General features: G+C 50.1%; 1 protein-coding gene across 23 annotated transcripts in view; it reads right to left on the bottom strand.

Annotated features, from left to right (window-relative positions):
• The window catches only part of ZNF618 (zinc finger protein 618), a 184,299-nt gene that overhangs the window by 75,374 nt on the left and 88,185 nt on the right, over window positions 1–20,740 (bottom strand). For all 23 annotated transcript variants that reach the window (XM_081803441.1, XM_081803419.1, XM_081803422.1 and 20 more), the window contains exon 2: window positions 7,501–7,544. In XM_081803441.1, the coding sequence (XP_081659567.1) occupies window positions 7,501–7,544 (44 nt within the window). The remainder of the gene's footprint in view (window positions 1–7,500; window positions 7,545–20,740) is intronic.

Here is a 20,740-nt window from a genome sequence, read left to right as displayed (position 1 = left end):
TGTGCAGAGGTGTCCTGTGGACACAGAGTCTCCTGGTTTTAGTGACAAGGACAGGAATCATAACAGGGATAAAAGCTGCTGCTTCCACCAGGTTCTGGAAGGACCGAGAGAGAGAACCTCCAGCAAAACCCCACTTTCCACAAACCCCGGTAACGAGGCCTCGCGTCTCTCTGTATTTACTATTCAACCCGTGTTTCAAACTTTCACATCATCACCCATGTCTTCAAAACCCTCAGAATTATCTGCACTTCCATTTGTCATGTATCACTGATATATTTTAATAAATAGTCAAGTACAAAAGATGAGATTAATAGATTAAAACTATTAACCTATTAAACAACTCTTAACAGTCTAGAAATTCAAAATAACCTACAATGCATAAATATATCATTAGTTTGAAATAATTCTTAGGCACTTAATTTTCTTCAGTGTATGTTGTCAGTCAGCCACGACGCTGGGTAATACTGCAGTTCAGAAAGGCAGTGTGAAGATTTAAATATTAAGAGTTAAATCCCTGGTTAATTTAAACCTAAAATAGAAAAAAGCAGGAGTCTTGAACGATGCTGTCAAGTCACAAACTCCAACACTCAGCAGGATGCAGCCCTCCGGGTAAAGCTGTGACCAAGGCTATGATTTTGCTACTGTCCCCCCAGGCCACTCTGACACCCAGCACCTCTGGCCACTGTCTCCTTGGAATGAAAGGTAAGGAAGCTTCCCGAGAAGACCACTCTGCTCCCATCATCCTGCCCACACTGACAACTGAGGACCAGACCTGCCCGGCTGCCGGCCTGCCAACATGCCCCTGACCCGGTCCAGGTCCTCCCGAGGTGTCTGGGGGTGATCAACTAGATGCTGGGCTGTTGCCAAGCTTCCTAACCTACCTACACCCCCCTCTCCTCGCGTGTAAGCCGGGGAAGTTAACAGGAACCACTAAGGGTTGTTTAGGAGATTCGAGGGCAGAGATGTACCTAAGGCAGCCAGCCCGGCTCCACAGACATAGTAGGGTTCCATCAGTGTCAAGTTCTTTTCTCCCATCCTTACCAAGCACTTGCCAGACAAAAATGTGGAAAGTTTGGTCAAACTATGAAAAACATCGGCTCTCAGGCCATCATGGATGGAGTACTCATAAATGAACGCAGAGGGGCAATTTTGGAGCCCTATGAAAACAGAAGAAGTGGGGGGCACGGCCACCCACACCCACCCCCGTGCAGCAGTGATGAGGTACACGCACTGCAGCCAAGTTCACTGCAGGATGGGCAGGTGGGAGTGATCAGGAAGGTAGGTCTGGAGCCTACGGTCATTCTGAAGCACCACACTTTGCATAGAAAGCTGGAGGAAGCACAAACTAAGGGTGGGATCTTTCTCTTCCATGAGAAGAGCCGGACAGAGGGTGAGGCTGTAGAAGTTTCCAGAGTTGTATTCTCAGATGAAGGACCTTTGGCATCAAGGGCCTCCAGAAGCAGCCAGTTTGGGTCATCCTTGTTACAATTCTCAAGACTGTGCTTCTTCGGGACAAGGCAAGACTTAGCCTTGAACGGCTAAGTATAAGGGCCCAACAACATTCTGAATCTGCTCAAGGAGCACAAGAGGGAGACTCCTGCTGGGTGCATGCGCTGAGCAGAGGTTCCCTAGGGGCTCCGCCGGACCACCCCAAGCTTGAGAGCCACAGTGCCATTTGACAAGAATGATTCACCGGTTTTGATGTGCATTAGTTTGCATTTCTGTGGCTGTCTCCGGAGGGCAAACCTAAGGATGTGCCTGAATTTTCAAGAATGCGCCCTATCTGCAGAGTCTAGGTTTAACAGTAATAGATCAAGCAGAGAGGAAACTCTGCCCACCCAAAAAGCACTGGCCCCCCAGAGTCAGCCTGCAATTTATGATTTTTGTGGCCCAACTTCGCCCAAAGTAGTGTAAGGTGAGAATATACATTCCTGGAAATCAAATCCGAGCTCCTATAATAGCAACACAAACCTAGAGTCAAGATAAAGATGCGCCCTGGCTAGAATATACCCAGAATTCTTAAATAATTGATTCTGCTAATGGCGTACTGGTCACTGACTCCTATCGGGCCTACTGCTACTGTGAGCTTCTGTGCAAATGAAATTAATTTGTTTAGGGCTACTTTTATTTCACTGCTGAAAACCAAAATGCTAAACAACAAGAAGATATTCTTTAAAAAATAATTAGGCAGCTGCACACACGTGGTGATCAGATTAAGTAAGAGTCCACTGTGAAAAATCTTGGCTTGAAGGACAAGACTCGGCTAGGCCCAAAGCTATCTTACTACGCGTGTGACCTTGGACAAGCCCATTCCTCAATTCCCTCTGGGGAGGAGGGGCAGCATCACAACCTCAGAGGGCCACTGGGGGAGGACCAAGGGAGATCTGTGCGTGATCCCACATGACACAGTAGCCGGACTGTGGTCGGCCCTCCACCCCCACCCTCGTCCCTGACTCCAGTCCTCTCTCCAGTGTCCAGCCTCGACAAGAAATCAATCGCCATCCCACTGCTATCTCCTCCTAGGAAGGGAATCCAGCATGGTGGTGATAAAAATAAACGTTTATTGAACACCTACTACGGGCCAGGTACTGTGCTAAGGGTATGTATATTACTATTATTATTACACTTAATCCTCACTGACAACACTATGAGTGAAGGTCTAATATCATTCCCATTTTACAGATGAGGACACTGAGGTCAGGTAAGTAGCCCAAGGTTACACAACCAGCCGGTGGGTAGCCCCAGGATCTGAACCCAGGCAGTCTGGGTTCCTCGACACTGTGCTAATAAGTGGCTTGGCCCTTAGTGGGGCTAGAGAGAAGACAAGGGAGAAATCTTGCAGACCGGCCACAGAGAAGTGTGCATTTTTGGATGGAGAACTCACACAACACTTTGCTGAACCGGATTCCTCAGACCTGAAAAGATACGGCCTTTTGGAAACTCACTTCCAAGCCAACCTTCTAAGGTCCTGCCTGTCCCAAACCCTTGGCAACACCTCTTTAATGTTGCCCCTTGCAGTTTATTCACCTCCTGGCAGCCGGTATGATCCTTTTAAAACCAAATCGTATCATGCCAGCCCTCTGCTCAAAATCCCCAGTGGCTCCCCATATCTCACGCAGGGTAAAGGTCAAGGTCTTGACAATAGCCTCCAAAGCCCTATCAGTCACATTAGTCTCCTTGCTGTTGCTCCAACACAATGTACACATTCCTGCCCCAGGGCCTTTGCACCTGTTCTCTGCGCCTCAATGTGTTTCTCCTAAATGACTGCTTGGCTCAGTCCCTCATTTCCTTCAGATCCATGTTTAAATGTCACCTTCTGGTGATGCATTACTCCTTCTGGCTGTCTCAATTCCCCACCCTGCTCCCCCATCCACCCACCTCGCAGCACTGTTTATCCTATGACATACCATACAGTTACGTATTGATGACGTCTCCTCCGCTCTCGCTAGACTATGAGCTCCACAAGATTTCTGTTTTGTTCAGTGCTGTATCTCCAGCACCAAGGTCAGATCCTGGCACTTAGTAGGCGCTATGTATTTGTGGAATGAACCAATGAAAGAGATCTGTTCTTATCGCTCCCCCACCCTGCCCCAAATATGACTACAAGATCCCGATTGCTTGTTAGGCGACTGGTCCACACAGCAAACAAATGAGTCCCTTAACCTCTTCTATCCCTGGTTTCCTTATCTCCAAAATGAGAGAGACAGTTACTCCATCCTCTCATCTACAGAACCCTATCAGCTGTGAAAACCTTCAACTGACAAAAAAAGGGCAGAATTCTTCATTACCACAAGCCTGTAGCTACATTTACTCGATTATAAAAACTGCACTTCCTTTAGAATGTTCCCCAGTTAAGGCCCCACAGCCCCCACGCCTCTTAGCATAAGTGAGGCTTGGCTGCCGTTGCGCTCCATGATTTGTAACCTGCACACCAAGTCAGCATTAACCTCAACTGCTGGGATCACTGGTCCTGTAAAATCGACCCAGGCTGGGTTACAGAGAAGTAAACCAAACCACATTTGGTTGTTTCTTAGGATCAGAAACACCACCTCTCCTCGTCCCCCTCAATTTAACACTAATTCCTTAGTAGTCCATGCTGTTGGTTTTGGGGCTCAGCCAGAGGCCCTCTGGAGAAGTAACAAAATCAGGTGTTCTGGGCCAAAGACAGGCGCTGGGAAGAAAGCAGACCCCAGCGCAACAACCAAGTGCTCCGTGGTACAACCCAGACTGGAGGTCCGCATCAGAGGGCCGGGGATCCTTCAAGGTCACTCCCAGCCAGGGTCGAAGAGCCTCATGCCCGTGTTTCTCCATCTGCAACAGGGACTAAATGAGTCTCACACTCTACCCAGTGCCGACAAGTCTAAACCCTACAAGGCCAAGGCCAGGGTCAAATTCACAAGTGGCCTCAGCTTAGGCCCGTGTTAATGTTCTCTTGACGTGTAATGCATAATTCACTTCTCAGACTGAATGCTGGGTCACGATATAGTAACACTGTTTAGATTTCTCAAAGATGCTCTATCAGCTTTAATTATATAATCAATATAAACTGACTTGTTGAGCTCCTTCGAAGTCCCCGCCTTCTTGACAAGCCCCTAGCCCATGGCACAGCCCCTGGCCTCTAACAGACTCCTGTAACATCTGCTAACTGACCACTTCATCCCGAGAAGGCGGAGGGCACAGTGGTTAAGCATACACATCAGGGAAGTCAGACCTGGGGAGGCGGCCTGGCTCCATCACTCACTTCCCACTGGGCAGCCTGAGGCCCGTACACATCTCTGGGCCTCAGCTTCCTCATCTGTAAAGTGGGAATGATAAGAGAACCTCCTTCATAGGGCTGCCACAAAGACTACGTAAGTTAACAATAAATTAAATCACTTAGCTCAGAGCCTGACATGTAAGTGCCGACTGAAATGGTAGTCATTATTATTAGAAATTTCTTCTTTACGTCTCAAGTCACACACAACCCTGAGACTTGGGGTGGCCCTCCCTGGTGCATATTCTGGCACTGTGGTGGTAACACTGAGTACGTGCAAGCCTCGGCTAGTCGGGCAGGGCAAAGAGATGGCACACATGCCATCCTCACCGTCCTCTGACCAAGGCAGGCATCACTAATCTATCCCTGCACTCTTCGCATGCCGATTGCAGCCCACAGCTGGTAAGACTCAGTTCAGAACTTGGGGCACCTACTACCACTATGGAGGAACCTGTCTGTTGTCTTCTGACCTGGTGTGGGAGAAATTCATGCAACAGAAAGTAAGGGAAAGGACGACCCCCCGCATGAAAGTCATGAGAAACAGATGGGAGGTTTGCCTCTGTCCGCTTCTATAGACACTCAAGGGTGACTACATTCGCCTTGAATCCATCACAGCAGGTGCTCAATGATCATGGAAGACAGTGGGAGAAGCTGGCCAGACCCTCACTCAAGCACAGAACTGGTGGGTAGAGAAAGTACCCTGCTTTAGCAGGTTCAAGGCCTGACACAGCCCCTTATTCATCACATGACCTTGAGCAGGGCCATCCCACCCCTTGTGTCCAAAGAGAGGGTGGGACTAGACAAACCCCAAGGGCCCTTCCAGTCCGACATTCCAATCCAGGAAGCCCGTCCAGGCACCCACAGTCTAGGGACCCCCACTGCCCCCACAGACCACAGCCTCATGTACTGCTCCTCACACAAAACCCCACGACCAGGGGCCCGGGAGAGAGACACAAGGCACTGGGCAGCTGCTGGCCCCATCCGTCCCTGCCAGCGGGCACAGACCCAAGCCTGGTGGCCCACCCCTCCATTCCAGCCCACACTGCCAGCCCCTACATCAGCCCCACTTCTCCTTCCATCCCATTCAGGGTATCCGTCCCATTAACACTGTCCACCTGCTAGAGGTTTCTGCCCATGGATCTGGCACCCTAAGGGGAGAAGCTACAAAAATTACACAAACACGTGCAATGAAGAAAGAGCGTGACGAGCCTAGGAGGGACACTGGCCATAGGCCCTTCAAGGAGAGGTGCAGGGAAGGTTTCTCTGAGGGCAGGATGGAGTCAAGACATGAAAGAAGATCAGAGAAAGAACATGCCAGGCAAAGGGAACAGCAGCTGCAAAGGCTGTCGGGCGACAGGCAGTTGAGGCCAGGGGCCGGCAAACCCCGACACAGGCCCTGGCAGAGAAAGGTCACCACAGAGACCTATGGCCTTCAAAGCACCAAGTATTTACTATCTGGCCCTTTACAGGTAAAGCTGCTCGACCCCTGGCTTAGAGTGTGAGATATACAGAAAGAAGGTCAGGGTAGCTAAGACAGACTGAGCAAGGGGGAGACTGACACATGAGGAGGTGGGCGGGGAGCCAGGCTGTGCTGGTGGTGCGGATCTCAATGACCTCCAGCCTGGCATCTCTGCCTCCATTCTGTCCACCTCCAAACCACCCTGCAAAGGGGTCCCCGGGTGATCTTCCCAAAACACACAGCCAAACATGTTACTCTTTCTCAAAGAGCAACAGCTCCCCCGTGGTTTCCCAAAGCATGTTCCAAGAATACTTGCTCCACAGCTGAACTTCGACAGAAGGGTTCCATGGTTAGGCAAGTTTGGGAAACATGGCATTCTCCTCTCCGATGTCCTCCAGCACACACGTTAGCCCACGAAAGACTAAGTAAGAGGTCCCTCCACAAAGAAATCTGTTAACTTTGTTTAACCTACTATCCTTCAAACTTGCCTGGCCACAAACTTCCTTTTGTCCACAAAAATCTCTCAACATTCTAAAGAACTAGTGTTCGTGGGCTACATGGCACATTCCTCTGCCCCCACCTCCAGGAGGTAATCCAAGAGCTGTTCCACATCTCGTGTGTGTGTGTGTGTGTGTGTGTGTGTGTGTGGTCTGGAGCGCCATCTCTGGTCTGCCCCTTGCCTTCCTCCTGCCTCCAATGTGCCCAGGTGGCCCCCAGTAAAGGTCATGCGGCTGCCCCAGTTTCCCGCCTTCTCTGGTAATGACAGCCCAGCTTTCCTTTAGGGGCCACCCCCCTCCCATCTCCTGCCAGCTCCCAGGGTGAGGACACAACCCCAGGCTGGCTAAGCAGAGTATTTCCTCCCCTTGCTGTGGGGTGACTGGTTCAGGAAAATGAGCACAGGACCCAAGCTGGGCCAATGGGTTCCAGACCAGGATGGGTCGGGATGCTCCGGAGGTCACCACACAGCAGGGGGATTGCAAGATGGGATTCAAGCCCGGTCCTCCTGCCCGCTCTTGTGCTTCACCTCTCATTTACTCCCGACCTGAGTGCCCAAAGGCCTGTTGGGGACCTAGTCGTCCTTGGTGCACTCATGGGTGCTCAGAGAGGGTACCAGGAGGGCTGCAAAGTGCTGCCCATAATCGCACTTCCCCCGGGGAAGTATGCATACTTCTCAGCCAAGGGAGCCGGCCTGGACCACGCATCCATCCCCTTTCAGAGACAGGTGGCAGTTGGCTGTGAAATGGGGAGAGGAAGGGGTACAACTGGGGGCAAGGGAAAGGGAGTGTACCTGCTCCCGGTGCTTTTCCTTCCAGCTGCACTGGCTCCGTCAGCCTGCAAAAGAAACCCAAAACACCTGCATCAGCCAAGGGGGGAAACCCAGATTCTACCCGCTGCCACCCCACCAAGCTCCCCCTCAACACCAGCCTTCAGACAGAGGGGAGAGCGAGCACAAGCCCCTGCTCCATTCTTGCGGGCTGGGAAAATCTGCCCCTAGTGGTAAGAGGGAGTCAGGACACCCCTACCCCCTCACCCTGCACCCCCCACCCCCGGAATTTGCTTGGCCCTTTAAATCCAGCTGAGCACCCATTGCCAACACAAACCCAGCAACCACAGGGCCCTGGGGACTCAGTGAAAAGTAAGTAACCAGCTAAATCGGAGATTGAATTGCACCATTTTTATTTTCATCTGGGATTTCCAATAAAACAGTAGCCGCAGATTTATTCCTACCAACCGGAGGGGGAAAATCCTATTATGTTAAAATATTCTGTCCCCCAACCCCACTAAGCAGGGAGAGACAAGAGAGTGCCAGTTCTTAATCTCTTTTATTTGGGGTTGGGGAGGGGGATGGGGAGATACGGCTGACCAAATGAAAATTTCAGAAATCATAAAATTCGGGTTCAGATGGAGAGACTGAGGCCCTGCGCCAGGAGGGAGCTGCCTGAAGTCTCAGGAGGACTGAATGACAAACACCTGGGGTTCCTGACCCCCAAGGCCAGTGCTGGGGGGGGCCTCTGCTGCAGAGGCTGTAGAATGCTGTACACATGGAGAGAAAGCCCGGGTCGTAGATGCATTCCCTGGCTTTGTCAGAGCATTTATAATAACAGTAACCACAGTTAGAATAACGCAGGTTCCAAACTCTGGCACACACATGTTTCCAAATTCAGAATCCTTCCAAGTTTAGAAAGGTAATGTAGTGCGTGTGTTCTGTATTTTGAAACAACCCTGGCAGGATCTGGGTAGCCCCCCACCCACCCCACCCCCAACCCCGGACTCAAGCACAGTGGTATTTCCACAGTGAAACTCATGCAGTCAGCCCTATGGAGGATAAATGAAGACAGAATTAGTCTCTTCTCCCTTCAGGTCAAGTCCTGCCACCTCATCAATTACAAAAAAATCTTTCTGTTTTCAAGTTTTTTGAATTTCAGAATTGCGGATCTAAAATAAAAAACGACAGCAGCTACCTTCTGACGCGTGTTTTCGAGAAGTTACAAACTGGCAAAACCAGATGGCAGACTTCAATTCAAACAGTCAATACAGAAAAATAAAAGGATTTCACCAAAAGAAGGCCCGATTTCAGGGAGTGAAAGCAGCACTCAGTCACACATGACCACAGTCAGCTAGAGCTGCCATCCCTGCTTCTCCACAGTCCCCACCGCTCCCTCTTGCCTTACACCCAGTCGTCCAGCCTGGCTCCCAGGGGTATCCAGACTCGATCCCCTAGCTAACCTCCCCTGGGGTGCCGGTGTATGCACATTTAATGCTTCTTATTCAACCCTCCTGATGGGTCCCCCAACACACGTACACAATATCCCCATTTTACAAGTGAGGCAACGAGTCAAAGAATTTTAAGTCATTCGTCCAACAGCCCACAGCTACGTGCCCAGGTCTGGGTCACTCCCGTGCCCACCTTCCTCAGCTCTGGAATATCTTCTCTCCCACCAACATTCAGAAGAGCCAATTGGGAAATGAGGTAAACCCACACAGCCCCCGCTGTCCACACGAGGGAAATGCAAAGACGAAGGACAAATAAGGAGGTAGAAATGTGAGGCCTGGGAGGGAAAAATTAATGGGATGCTGGTGTATTATTTCAGTGGCAGAAACAAGAAAGCGGAAAATGGTTTGCATATCATTTCACTGGGTGCAAAAGAACAGGATCAATTACAGCCTCCCTCCAACATCTTGCATTCCTCAAAACTTCTATGGAAAGTGAATGGGAAGAAGTTCCTTTAATCTTTATATCAGAAGAGGCAGAAGTGGTTAAGGGGTGGAAATTCTGCCCCAGAGAGCTTAAAAAAAAAAAAAATTGTAAAATCCCAAATGATCTCTCATCTTTCAGACTCAACTCAGGGCATGTATTTCTAGCATTTCGCACATATTTTTGTATGTGTGTGTTTTTTTTTCTCTGGCCTTTTCCTTCCCAGTTTCACCCAGAGTCGACCACATGTGGACAGTGAACACGGGGCTGGGGAGAAGAAAAGATGCTCTGTCTCTGGCACACCTAGTCATCTCCACCTCCGTTTTCCTTCTATTATGTTTGTGATGCTTGTGCTTCTTGCCACCACCAGTGACGACACTCACTTTTTCCACCGATTTTTATAAAATAAAGACAAAATGCTAAAAATGTACAAACAGTTGTCCAAACAAATCCTTGCAAACTCAGGTGGAGCAACAGGAGAAATGGAGCTGCTGGGAGGAGGAGCACCACCTGGGCAGGTGTGATGTGCCCGGTTACCCGCAGATCTGGGAAGCTGATGCGGGTGGGCGTATACATGGACAACGGGCCCAAGTGAGAGATGTCCTAGCTCCCATGTGTCTGTATCACAGCGCCCACCTGATCATGGCACATGGGCCTGGCTGAGTCCAGACCCACCTTGACGACAGCAGACGGCCTCTCAGCGCCCCCCCTCCAAGCTCACAGTGCCAAGGGCACTGACCCTCAATTGTAGAGATCTGTGAGATGCCAGGCCAGCTCTGTCCGTGTCCTCGCAACTACCTACCGCTTGAACGAAGCTGACCCTCTGACATGGCCATTTTCCGAATGGTCTAACACCAGCAATTTCCTGATTCAACCTAAACCACAAACTCACCTTTACCCGGTGTAACCTGACCTGATTCCCGGTTTGAACTGAACAGCACACGGTGTAGCATCAGATACATGGTCTTGCATTTGGCGCCCTGGTTCTGCCGTTTCCTAGCTGTAGGATTCTTGGCAAGCCACCTGCACTCTCAAAGCCTCGGTTTTCCCACGTGCAAAATGGCAACATGCCAATCCCACGACCGATCTCCCAGGACTGGCGAGATAGCGCGGGTAAAACTACCTAGTGTGGACTAAGTACCGATCACATAGCAGATTAGCGAGAGGCGCGGGGCTGACCTTGTACTGTCCCTAGGGGTCTCCTAGGCCTGTCTCAGGGTATGATCTGAATCCTGTGCTGCAGGTCGGCATCCCATGAATGTCCACCAGACCCCACAGCTCTGCCGCTTCCTCCAAAGGGCTGGTCGAAACGACATCAGACACAGTGGTATAGCTAAATGGGTGCCAATCGCAGGCCACCGCTTAAGCAATGGGAACTCTACTGTGGCTACCACCGGACCAAGTGCTCCGACAGATGCAGCTCTGCCTGGCTCTGTCCAGGTCTCATGGGGGGCAGGCTCCTTCCCTTCCCTGGACCTGAGATTCTCGCTGGTACAAACAGGACGGGAGGGAGGCATGAGAGTTAAATCAGGTCATCTCCTGCTGCCCTTCATCTCTGTGACTGTATGTGGAGCTGACCCAACCTTAACCAAACCCTGCTAATGGCAAGTGAAATGGGGCAGGGCACAGTGGGCCCACGAGAGACCCTCCTCCTCATGCTTATACGGGGGGTGGGAGGGTACAGGCATCCACCTCCCCAGCTCTCCATAAGGGCACCTGCCCGCCCCCCCTTTGCCAGCCCCATCCATTCCTTCTACACCAGTTTCTCCGTAGGACCCGGGCAAAGCTATTTTTGGTTTCATTCGACCCTCCTCTTCCCTCCCAAATGAATGTTAAGTTGTTCTTTTCCATTCTCTTATTAAGGATTTTCTTGGAAAGAAAATATTATTCCAAACCCAGAAATTTTATTTCTGAATTTGTGCAAATGTAAGTTGTAGGACATTAGCTGCATTTCACATTTTGTGCAAATGGCAGAAACAGGCAATTCGTGTGCTACGGGATGGGGGCTGGCCAGCGATTTCGATAAAATAAACCCTTTTTTAATTTAAATGCTAATGCACTGAATTAAAATTTAATAACTGAGGAAATTGAAAAGCCGAGCAGGAATATTGGAAATAAATCCAAGCAGAAACAGCTGAAATTAAAAATTCTAGAGAGTGGGAGGATAGCAGCTAAGCTGTCTTATATGATTACATTTTTTTTTCAGAATGAAGCAAAAAAAAAAAAAAAAAAATCCTATCTCTCGCTGGCTCTAGGGCAGTAAATCCACAGTGCTGTGATTTATTGCTCAATTTTCCTGAGGGAAAAAGGCTTTCTTTCATGCTGAAATATTTCATAAATTTCAAGCCAGCATAAATTCTTAATTTAAAAGTTATGGAGGTCACATTTAGTGCACTGGTACGGTTCCAAAATCTTAAAGGAACAGCAGCGACCAAAAAAAAGGAAAAAAAGCAAAAAGGAGGGGTAGAATTTGCTTTTTTTTTTTTCCCCCGTTTTTTTCATTTTGGTTTTAATTCACGAGTTGAAATTTCATTATTAAAGATTCCTCCTGGATGCTTGGAACCCAAGCACATGGGGAACTGGTATGTGTTTGGAAATCTGCTGCAAAAGATGAAGAGATAAAGATTTAATTCAATTATAAAAAGGCATTTTTTTTTTTTTTTTAAAGCCACTTGAGGAATTTCTGGTAAAAATTTACTCCCTTCACTGCCCGGGAAGGGGCGAGGGTGGGGGAGGGTGGCCAATGTAATTGCTTCTCTTAGATCTGCAATCTTTTGTGCACACTGATATATTCATTTGTTATACAGCTGTTCAGCGGCGGAAAGAATGCTGGGGCGCCCATAGTTCTAAGCAAATCAATCAAAAATTAATGATTTGTCATGCTTGCACAATGGAGGAAAACAGCTCCTTGGGTCCTGGCTGCCTGATCTCGAAGAATGAAATGCCTTTCTGCGATAAGAGAACCGAGCCAGAGACTCGGTGAGGCTGAGGTGCCACTGCAAATGTGGGTGCTCATGGTCCCCTGAGCTCTGAGAGAATGGAGGAGGGCCACCATCTTGGAGAAGGCATCTCCAAGATGGTGCCTCGGCCAGTCAAGCCCAGGACAGACCTGGCGAAGCACATTTCCATGGTGGTATAATTAGGATCTTGCCTTCTCCCTCCCCCACCGCAATGCAAAAATTGCTTCCTCTTGGGACACATCAGCGACTCCCCCATCTCCCCTGCCAGATTTGACGTGTCTCCGTTCACTGTTCCCCCAACACTCCTAACCCGCCACCACCAGCCCTTTTCACCAACTCTACGGGATGAGGACCACAGTTTCTGGAGCACCTATGTCCACCCAGACCGTGCGCTCCTTCTGGATGAAGACCACATCCCACACAGGGCCATGACTCCAGCACCCAGCTTGGGGCCTGCCACAAGGCAAATATTCAGCCAATAGGGTTGAATCCCTTACTTATTATTTCTCAGGAAACAAGGACCACGAAGTTGCTTAAATGAATAATGAACTACACTGGCAACCAGGATGAAATAGAACTGATCTTAAATAATCAATCACTCCTTTATTCATTCAACAAATATTCCTTGAAAGCCTACTGTGACAGCTCAGCTTTGGATGGACAACCTCAAATCTACCGGTGGACAATTCCAAATCCCCGACATTTCCTGCTTCTTGGCTTCTCTCCACCCTTGGAAGGGAAGAGTGAATGTGAACCCATGAGAGAACTTCCCTGCATGCTCAAATGCCTTTCAGGTCTTGTATTCTTTAAGTCATGTGAATGTTATATTCACAAGTATGAAACGCATATTACTCCAAAACATGCCTGTGTACGTCATACATATGTTATGTTTGAATATCAAAATACTGTTTTATATTACCAACAGATACTACTGACCCGGTAGGAAAACGCTCAGCCTCAGCAGTGAGGGAGGCCAAGGGCACTCACCTGGAGGCGTGCAGGAGGCACTGATGAACCTGCCAGAGCCCCGGACCCTGTTGAGAGGACCACTGTCTCCCACTACTTATTGAGGATGGTAGGACAGTGGGTCCCAAACAATTAGAGCCTCATTTACACACCTCTTTCCTTTCCAACAACCAATGGATCCCCACAATTGAACCTGAACTTTCTGTCTGTCGCACTGAAGCACAAGACTCAAATCAGGGAAAGTCATTCACTCACCCCAAAAGTATTTAATGAGCTCCTTCTATGCACCAGACACTGTTCTAGGCAGTTGGAATATATCTCTGCCCTCAGAGAGATTACATTCAAGGTGGGGGAGACAGCAGCATTAGGTGGAGTACATTAGTATAATATATCCTATGCTAGAAAGTCATCAGTTCTGTGAGGGAAAAACAGAGAAGGGGAAGGGTAATCAGAGTGCTGGGGCAAGGGAGGGGCCACAGGCTGCAATTTTAAGTCAGGTGATCAGTAGGCAAACAATGGAAGGTAAGGGAATTGGTGTCCGGGAGGGAAAAGGGACCGACCAGGGCAAAGACCCAAGGGCCAGAGTGTGCCGGGTGCGCTCCTCGAACAGCAAGGATGTCATGAGTGAGGAGAAGAAGGGGAGAGGTAAGGGAGGCTGGCCCATGCAGGGCCTTAGAGGCCACTGCAGGCCTGAGGCTCGTACCCTGGAAAGCCACTGGAAAGTTTTGGCAAAGTGAGGTAATTTGACTTCCACTTTAAAAAGTGCCTTCTGGCTGCTATGTTGAGAATGGACCGAGGGCAAGGGGGGAAGCCGGCAAGAGGCCAGTTAGGAGGTCACTGCCACGGCCCAGGTCAAAGATGAAGGTGGTTGGAACCAGGGGAGTGGCGGCAAGGGGGTGAGGAAGTGGGTTTTGACTATCCTGGAAGGTAGGACCAAGAGGACCGCCTGATAAACCGGATCTGGGCTGTGACAGCAGACTCCAAAGATCTTTGGCCTCCGCACCAAGAATAAAGGACCTGTATCCCTCTGGCCCATGAGAAGATGAATCTGGCAGAGCATCTTCCACGGATGGTCACACCACATCAAATCCTCTCAATAACCCTGCGAAGGAGACGCTGCAGCTTAACTATCCATCCCCCTTTGACCAAGAATTGGCCAACCACCCAGAGGGGCCCAGTGACTTGCCCAAGGTCACACAGCAGGTCAGTGGCTTGGCCAGGGCTCTCCCACCTTCTCACCCAAGTCAATGGCCATTTCCTCTACACGCTTGGCCCTTGGTGTTGAGAAGAAACAAGTCAAACTTGGCCCCAAACAATGGAGGTGAACTTTGCCTACTGAACCATCAGGCCCCAACTCGGGCACAGGCTGCCCCTGCTTTTGTTCACGGGGTGTTCTCATAAAACACCTATTAAGGGAACTGTGCAAATGCCAAACAACAGCTTTGCACGTTACAAAGAGAATCCCACTCCCAGGAAACGAAATATATTATAAATTCCCTAACTAGACCTTCCTTCTCAGATCAATTTCAGTGATACGTTTCTAGCATGTGGTGCTTGGTTTTTAATTCTGTATTTGCTTTCCACCCGAACGTGGTTACTCAAGGCCGCAGACGGCTCAGGGGTCCAAGCTGAAGGGGAGGCTGCTGGAGAAGACTCGCAGTTAAAAGAAGTGGGTATTTCAATGGGTAATCGTACCTTGCACAGTAGACGTGTGATTCTGAGAGAGGCCGTGGGAGGACCGATGTGGACTCAGACATGGTTCCCGTCATTCACCCAAATACTATCTATTAAGTGCCTACTGCGTGCTGGACACCGGAGTTGTTACTGGGAACACACAGCAACAAGAACAGTGGGGGAGACAGGCAGTGATGACTTAATTATTTCACACTATCAATTTATAATTACCAACTGAGATACGTGCTCTCAAGACGAAGGCCTAGGGCGCCTGGGTGGCTCAGTTGGTTAAGCGACTGCCTTCGGCTCAGGTCATGGTCCCAGAGTCCTGGGATCGAGTCCCACATCGGGCTCCTCGCTCGGCAGGGAGTCTGCTTCTCCCTCTGACCCTCTCCCCTCTCGTGCTGTTTCTCTCTCTCTCTCAAATAAATAAATAAGTAAAATCTTTAAAAAAAAAAAAAAAGACGAAGGCCTAGACTCCACGAGCATCTTTTTTTTTTTTTTTTAAAGATTTTATTTATTTATTCATGAGAGACAGAGAGAGAGAGAGAGACAGAGGCAGAGGGAGAAGCAGGCTCCCCGCGGAGCAGGGAACCCGATGCGGGACTCGATCCAGGGACTCCAGGATCATGACCTGAGCCGAAGGCAGTCGCTTAACCAACTGAGCCACCCAGGCGCCCTCCACGAGCATCTTTGACAATGGCATCCGATGAGACTGTGGGGTCAGGAAGAGCTTCCCTGAGGGAGGGATGCTGGAACAGGGCACACGGAGCTCCTGCTCACCAGGGGGGAATGTACGGTCTAGATGCAAATAAAGCGAATACAAGCTGGGTGCCAAGGAGCCAAGAGAAGGGCACCATCTTACCCAGCAGGGAAGCCTGGGTCCCTGAAGCCTGCAGGGCTGCAGCCTTCTCTGAAGGCTGTTACCTCTGGAGGAAGGGACCAGCCCACTGATAGGCCCAGGCTGTGATCAGACCTCATGCCAGAGCCCGGAGGTCAAGGGAGGCCCAGACATAACATCAACTGGCCAAGTTTCCAACTACAAGGGAAAACAAAGGGAAATGACCGTCTTTATTCCCCTTGGTTACGATGCCACTCTGCCCCTCCCCAAGCCCTTGCTGAGGTCAAGTGTCAAAAGATAAATCAGTCTTCCTAGGGATGGTACCAACACGGTTCTACCAGTTTCACAGGCCTTTCCAGGTGCGGGCAGGACCTTCCCTCTCTGGTGGACAACCGGACGGACTACAGCAGGACCTTAATGCTGACATCATCATCATCATCCCCACCACCACCACGGTCATGACCGTCTCTGTTGGACCATCAACAGCCAGTGATTACAGAGCACCTGCAAACCAGGCACAGGACTTCGGGCTTCCCTCCAAGGCTCCACGGGCTGCCCTGAAGGCCTGTGCACCTCTCGAAGCAACCACTGGCTGCAGGATGGAGGCAGGGAGCCCAGAGTGGAGGCCACCGTCATCTTCCAGGGAAGAGATGACAATGGTTGGGGACAGCAGTGGAGGAGAGAAAGCTCTGGAATGAAGGGCTACTGGGAGCGCCAAGGATCACCTAAGACAGTGAGTGAGGAGTACCTGGGGCAGACCAGGCATGCAGCAGTCACTCAATAAATGGCAGGTTTAAAAACAGATAAATGATGGCAGCTTTTGAGAAACTCTGGTCCTAAGACTGTTCACAGAGGGGCGCCTGGGTGGCTCAGTCGGTTGAGCGACTGCCTTCGGCTCAGGTCATGATCCCGGAGTCCCGGGATCGAGTCCCGCATCGGGCTCCCTGCTCGGCAGGGAGTCTGCTTCTCCCTCTGACCCTCCCCCCCTCATGCTCTCTCTCTCATTCTCTCTCTCTCAAATAAATAAATAAAATCTTTAAAAAAAAAAAAAAAAAAGACTGTTCACAGAGGACCTGGTCTCCTCCAGGCACAGACCTGGGCACCTGGGAGACACAGCAGTGAGAGATGAAGCTACCTCCACACCCGGGGCCTGACTCCGGCAGGAGGGGCAGTAGCCTCCCCCAGGCTTGCCGCGCAGGCCTCGCCGCCCACACCCCAAGCCTCGTTCTCATTCCCAGCATGGGTAGAGCCCACAGTCCACACAGGGCTCTAAAGGATCCATGAGAATTCCTGGGTGTTTCAAGTGCATAAATTCTATTTGCCCAGCTGCGCTGGATCACAACAGGTTCTAGGCTGCGTCCGAAAGGGGGAGGCTGCTCCTGGGGTCAGGTCCAGCAAGGTTACTGGTTTTGGGGTTTGTTTGCTTGTTTTATTTATATTAAAATAATTCTAACAGAGTTACAGAGAAACTATGAGGAGTTCCCTTCCACCTCTCACCCAACATGAGGGGCTTCAGGCACGGGAGAAACATGGTCAGAACTGTATCTGCAAAAAGGCTGCGGGACGGGGGGGACAGGAACACAGAGGCATTAAGACCAGTGAAGGGCTGGGGCGCCTGGGTGGCTCAGTTGGTTAAGTGGCTGCATTCAGCTCAGATCATGATCCTGGGGTCCCGGGATCAAGTCCCGCATCGGGCTCCTTCTTCGGTGGGGAGCCTGCTTCTCCCTCTGACCCTCACCCCTCTCATGCTCTCTCTCACCTTCTCTCAAGTAAATAAATAAAATCTTAAAAAAAAAAAAAAAACCAGTGAAGGGCTGATGCCAGCATCCCAGAAGGGTCAGCTGGGGCCCAAGCTAAGGCCAGATGAGGCCTGGTCTCCCTCCCCAGGACCAGCAGTCAAAATCCTTAGGCCCCGAGAATAAATCGTGAAGGCGACCACCAGCGGTCACTGGGAGTCACTGCGAGTGACTTGCGAGTGGGGACCTTGGCCTTTCGGGGCCTCAGTTCCTTCCTCTGTAAGATGGGAGTGATGCTGGTGCCCCCCTCCCGGGCTACTGTGAGGACTAAATGAGCTCATCAGTCACATGCTCAGGGCAGAGCCTCACAGCCACAGAGTGCTGGCTTGTATTTTCGTCCAGCATGAAGGGCCCCCAACGGGGAGAATACCAGCAACCCCGGGGCAGCCAGCATGTATTGAGCATCTCCTGTATGCCAGGCCTGGGCTCGCGCACTGGGTATACCGCCCCACTGAATCCTCTCAATCACCCTGGGTGGTAGGGACGGTCCCTAGTCCTGCAGTCCAGGTCAGGTCAGGTCCCCGAGGCTTGCAGAGGGCAGGGACCAGCTGGAAAGAAGCTCAGCCAGGCCTCCAACCCCAACACTCTGATTCCAAGTCCGTGTCCTCAAACCCTAGCCATGATACCTCCAAGGCCCGGCGGGGTGACCTTGGCGAGTGACTTCCCCATCTTTAAGAGCGGACACGCTCCTCTGCGTGCATAAATGCTGCTCTGTTTGTTTTCTTTCCAAAAAAGAAATGCGTCTCAGTTCCTTACAGCCACACAGTTAATCTCTCAATTTACAAAAGAGCGAGTCATGTGACTGGATTCCACAAAAATTCTCTCTCCAGGTTTATGATTTTACAGAAAACTCCAGGGAAAACCGCCTGGAGCAAGTTAAAACCAGATCAGCCATAAACCATGTCCTGGTACAGCCGCACCAAGCCAAGACTCAGATTACTCATTAAATATGTGATAAATATTCGCTTCAGATCAGCAGGAAGTGGGGGGGGGGGGGCCAGTAAAGAAAGAAAAACTTTTTTGCTTCACAAGGGGGAGAAAAAAACCTATTATAAACAGAGAAAGTTGCAAGCTCTAAATTAGTGAACCTAGACTTGGGGGATGGGGTTCTTAAGTCACCCCCTTAAGTATTTCTAAGAAAGGCAGTAAAGGAAAAGGCTACTCCTCAAGTCTCTTCAAGGAGATCAAAGTAAAGGGCTCGGGCCTCCTGTGACCGTGGCCACGGTGACGCCACCAGGCGCAGACAGGAAGAGCAGCAACATCCCCAGGCCAGGAGACCGCTTCCTCCGACTGCTGCCACAGGCAAATTCTGCCCATGTGTCCCCCCCGCCCCTCCCAACCACCCACCTGCCCAGCGAGGCTGCTGGACTGACGGCCTCTCAGAAACCTTCCAGCTCTGCCATCCGGAGTCAGCCAGCCTGGGTTCAAATTTTGCCCGGAAGTAGCTCTGTGACTGGGCTCAAGAAACATCACCTCTCACCCTCAGTTTCCCCTGATGTAAAAGAGAGGGAAAATCCCCATGAAACACAACTGCTGGGTGAATAAGAAGGTAAAAAGTCCGTAACATGCTCGGCTAGTGCTAACAATGCTACATGAGCCACAGATCTGGAGGAGGTCAACATGATTACACTGATGGTGGTGAGTAAAATTAATACATTTTAAAAACAAAGAAACCGGGGCGCCTGGATGGCTCAGTCGTTAAGCGTCTGCCTTCGGCTCAGGTCATGATCCCAGGGTCCTGGGATCGGGCCCTGCATCGGGCTCCCTGCTCCGCGGGAAGCCTGCTTCTCCCTCTCCCACTTGCTCTGCTTGTGTTCCCTCTTTCGCCGTGTCTCTCTCTGTCAAATAAATAAATAAAATCTTAAAAAAAAAAAACAACAAAGAAACCCAAACATATTCCAATCGCTCCAGCGGGGTTTACTCGGCACAGTGTCTCCCCACATAGACTCTGGAGCTGGATGGCCAGGGTTCAAGCCCGGACTCCACCACTTACGAGCCATGTGACACTGGGGAAGTCACTTAACCGTCTGAGACTCAGTTTCTTCATTTGTCAAACAGGGATAATGATAGTATGCACCACACAAGGTTACGTAGGGCTAAATCAGTTAACATTTATAAAGCTCTCAAAACAATGCCTGGTACGTAGTAAATGCTCTATAAATAGTTTTAATTAAATGATTTATCATTTACTGAACTCTGACTATATAATTATCATTTATTAAAATTCCGGTAAGTCCTGTTTTCCTCTGAGCCTCAGTTTCCCCACCTATCAATTGGAGGATTTTGACCAGATGAGCTCTGAGGACCCTCCTAAGTTCTGGAATTTGCTGATTTTTGTGTTTCCTCTGTCTTTGATCATGCTGCCTCACCACCCAGACTGTGGTCTACTGAGCGGCTGGATCCCAGGCCCTGCCCCACAAAGATTTCCCTGACCACAAAGACAACCTCCTAGAGCACCAAGGGCGTGCCTGAGCACACCTAGAAACATACCACCCTCTGCAGCTTTGTTCCCCACCAAACTGCGAAATTTCCATGAGGGTGGCTAACTGTTTAGGGCTTCTCTGGGGCTCCACAGCACCCAGAGCTATGCTGCATACAGAAGGGGCTTAATAAAGGCCAGTCAATTGGTTTAAAACCTAAAGGAACTTCCTGCCAATACATAAAGAACCATGGTGATGGAATGGGGTCTAGGGAATCATCTAGCCCAAGAATGGCAAACGGGTTGTATTTTCAGTGCCAAGTCTAATCAATTATTAGTGGCCCCCCAGGCAATGTGTTGAAAAGGATTCTGGGGCCACATCAGAGCTCAGCTAGAGAGAGTGCTGTGATTGATTACTGATGTCTGCAGTGAGCATGGTAAAGCTGGGGATGGTAACATGCTTGCCCCCTAAACTACTCCAATATCCTCCCTTTATAGAGAAACCCAGGTCTCCTGGCCGCCAAAGCACCCTTTATCCAGTCACCACATTCCCATTTGCAAAAACATTCCTATATGAAAGAGGAGCTGTGGCCTTTTAAAATTCGGTGTAAAGGGACACAAAAGACAACAGAAGACCAGAGACAAAAGAAATCCACACGGGGGGGGGGGGGGGGGA

The sequence above is a fragment of the Leptonychotes weddellii genome, chromosome 14 (assembly GCF_054177405.1).
Source record: "Leptonychotes weddellii isolate Sample4059 chromosome 14, ASM5417740v2, whole genome shotgun sequence".
Classification (NCBI taxonomy): Eukaryota; Metazoa; Chordata; class Mammalia; order Carnivora; family Phocidae; genus Leptonychotes; species Leptonychotes weddellii.
Note: the sequence above shows the minus strand (reverse complement) of the source record. Positions and strands in the feature narration are given on the sequence as shown.